The sequence below is a fragment of the Etheostoma spectabile genome, chromosome 10 (assembly GCF_008692095.1).
Source record: "Etheostoma spectabile isolate EspeVRDwgs_2016 chromosome 10, UIUC_Espe_1.0, whole genome shotgun sequence".
Taxonomy (NCBI): domain Eukaryota; kingdom Metazoa; phylum Chordata; class Actinopteri; order Perciformes; family Percidae; genus Etheostoma; species Etheostoma spectabile.
Genome location: NC_045742.1, coordinates 14,861,172 through 14,863,562, shown reverse-complemented (window position 1 = coordinate 14,863,562; position 2,391 = coordinate 14,861,172). Strand labels below are relative to the sequence as shown.

At 43.0% G+C, this 2,391-nt stretch overlaps 1 protein-coding gene across 2 annotated transcripts in view; it reads left to right on the top strand.

The window, feature by feature from the left end:
• The window catches only part of f8 (coagulation factor VIII, procoagulant component), an 18,708-nt gene that overhangs the window by 9,071 nt on the left and 7,246 nt on the right, over positions 1-2,391 (top strand). For both annotated transcript variants that reach the window (XM_032527663.1, XM_032527664.1), the window contains exon 15: positions 120-262. In XM_032527663.1, the coding sequence (XP_032383554.1) occupies positions 120-262 (143 nt within the window). The remainder of the gene's footprint in view (positions 1-119; positions 263-2,391) is intronic.

Here is a 2,391-nt window from a genome sequence, read left to right as displayed (position 1 = left end):
TGTGTGTGTGTGTGTGTGTGTGTGTGTGTGTGTGTGTGTGTGTGTGTTGCATATTGATTGTCAGAAATTGAAACACTTCCCCCTGACCTCCCCACAAACCATGCCACGTTTTATTATAGGTGAACGGCACATCAGATATGATTGCCACAGATTACATGGACTTGCGCTCCGGAGAGACCCAATATCGTCATTACTACATTGCTGCAGAAGAGATCACGTGGAACTACGGCATCAGAAAACCACATCAGCTCATCAAACCCAGGTAGGAATAATATTTCATCCAGATTTCCATGCAGGACAGGCATTGTTTTTGGAGAAATAGGCTTATTCACTGCCTCATCATCTTGCTTAGAGAGATGCAAAGAATGCCATTTTCATGTCTGCTTTCATGTATGATTAGCTCAGCACAAACACTGGAAGCAGATAGAAACATCAACTGCATCCGATGTTCACAATGCATCCTAGTGACTAAAGGTCACTAATGAATTAGTTTAATCCTTACACAAACAGAAATGGAAAAAAGACAATTTGGGGTTTTATGCTAACTTAATTGTCTCCCAGCTCCACATTTAACGCACGGGCATGAGCGTTGTATCAATTGTCTCATCTAACTCAGCAAAAAATTGCAAATAAGTGTATTTTCCAAAACTATTTTCCTTTTCTATCCTTGTTGCACTAAAATGTTACAGGTTATGATATCTAATTTGTAACTTAAGGCATGTTAACATGCTAATGCTGGCATGTTAGCCTGATGAAAAGCCAAACATCAAAATTTTCACATGCATGTGCATGCCTGCTTTAAGCATGTTACCCTAACCTTGCTTATGTTGGCATGTCAATGTCCATGGGGAACCTTTTGATTTAGGAAACAACGTTGCATTACCTTTGGAGCCTGGCCTAAGCCAAACCTGGCAATGCTTTGGATGTTTTGTTTCTTTAAAGGCAATGTCTCAATGTCTCAAGGTTTTGGGCAAAGTCAACATTCAATAACATAGAACTCAGTCAAAGAAAACAAAATGTTTCACAGTTAATTTACAACAAAAGAATACATTTTGCCATTTTAATAATAATAATAATAATACATTTTATTTAACAGCGCCTTTCTAACACTCAAGGACGCTTTACAGACAATAAAAGACAGATACAGGGAACAGAAAAGTGTAAGTAGTTATAACAAAACAAATAAAACAAAAAACAAACAAAACAAACAAAAACAAAACAAAACAGGAACAGTGTATTTACAGATAAGCGAGCTGGAACAGATGGGTTTTTAGTCTAGTTTTGAACAAGGGGAGAGAGTTGATATTGCGGAGGTTGGGCGGGAGTGAGTTCCAGAGCTGGGGAGCAGAGCGGCTGAAGGCTCTGTTCCCCACGGTGATAAGTCGAGCATGGGGGACAGTGAGGTGGATGGAGGAGGAAGACTGAGGGGAGCGGGAGGGGACGGCAATGTGTAGGAGTTGATAGATTGGAGGAGCAAGGTTATGGATGGCTTTGAAAGTATGGAGAAGGATTTTAAATTGTATCTGAATTGAACTGGAAGCCAATGGAGCTGCTGAAGAACCGGGGTAATGATGAAATGAGGGGGTTCTGGTGATGACACGGCTGCTGAGTTTGAAGAAGTTGAGTTTATGGAGGGATTTTGAGGAAGGCCAAAAAGGAGAGAGTTACAGTAGTCAAGGGGGAGGTGATGAGGCTGTGGATAAGGATGGAGGCAATGTGAGTGGTAAGGGACGGACGGAGGCGGTTAAGTTGCGTAGGTGGAAGTTGCAGACCGGCAGATATTATTTATGTGTGACTGAAAGGAGAGGGAGGAATCGAGGATGACGCCCAGACTCTTGACCTAGGGGAAGGGGAGACCAAGGAGTGTGTCGATTGGTAGAGTGAAACTATTGATTTTGGATGGGTGGATTTGGTGGCTACGAGGAGGAGTTCGGTTTATCACTGTTTAGTTTAGGAAGTTTGAGGTGAACCAGTTTTATTTCAAGTAAGCAGTTAGTAAGGGACAAGGGGGGGAGCGAGGAGGTGGGTTTGCTGGATAAGTAGAGCGGGTGTCGTCTGCGTAACAATGAAAATGAATGTTGAATTTGCGGAAGAATGCCAAGGGGAAGTAGGTAGGTGATGAAAAGGAGGGGGCCAAGAACTGAACCTTGAGGAGCGCAGTAGTAACAGGGGAAGGGTGGAGTGAAAGATTTGAGTTGAATAAACTGAGTGCGGTCGGAGAGATATGAGCGGAACCAGTCATTTGTCACCTGTCATTTTGGCCGCTTGTCCAGGGTACAAGCAGCCAAAATGGCCAAGAGCTGGCGTCTCCTTTATTAGAAATAAGGAGAGAAGCATATTCATCCGTGAGGAACCTGCTGCTCCTTTGCATCGAAAGGAGCCAGTTGAGGT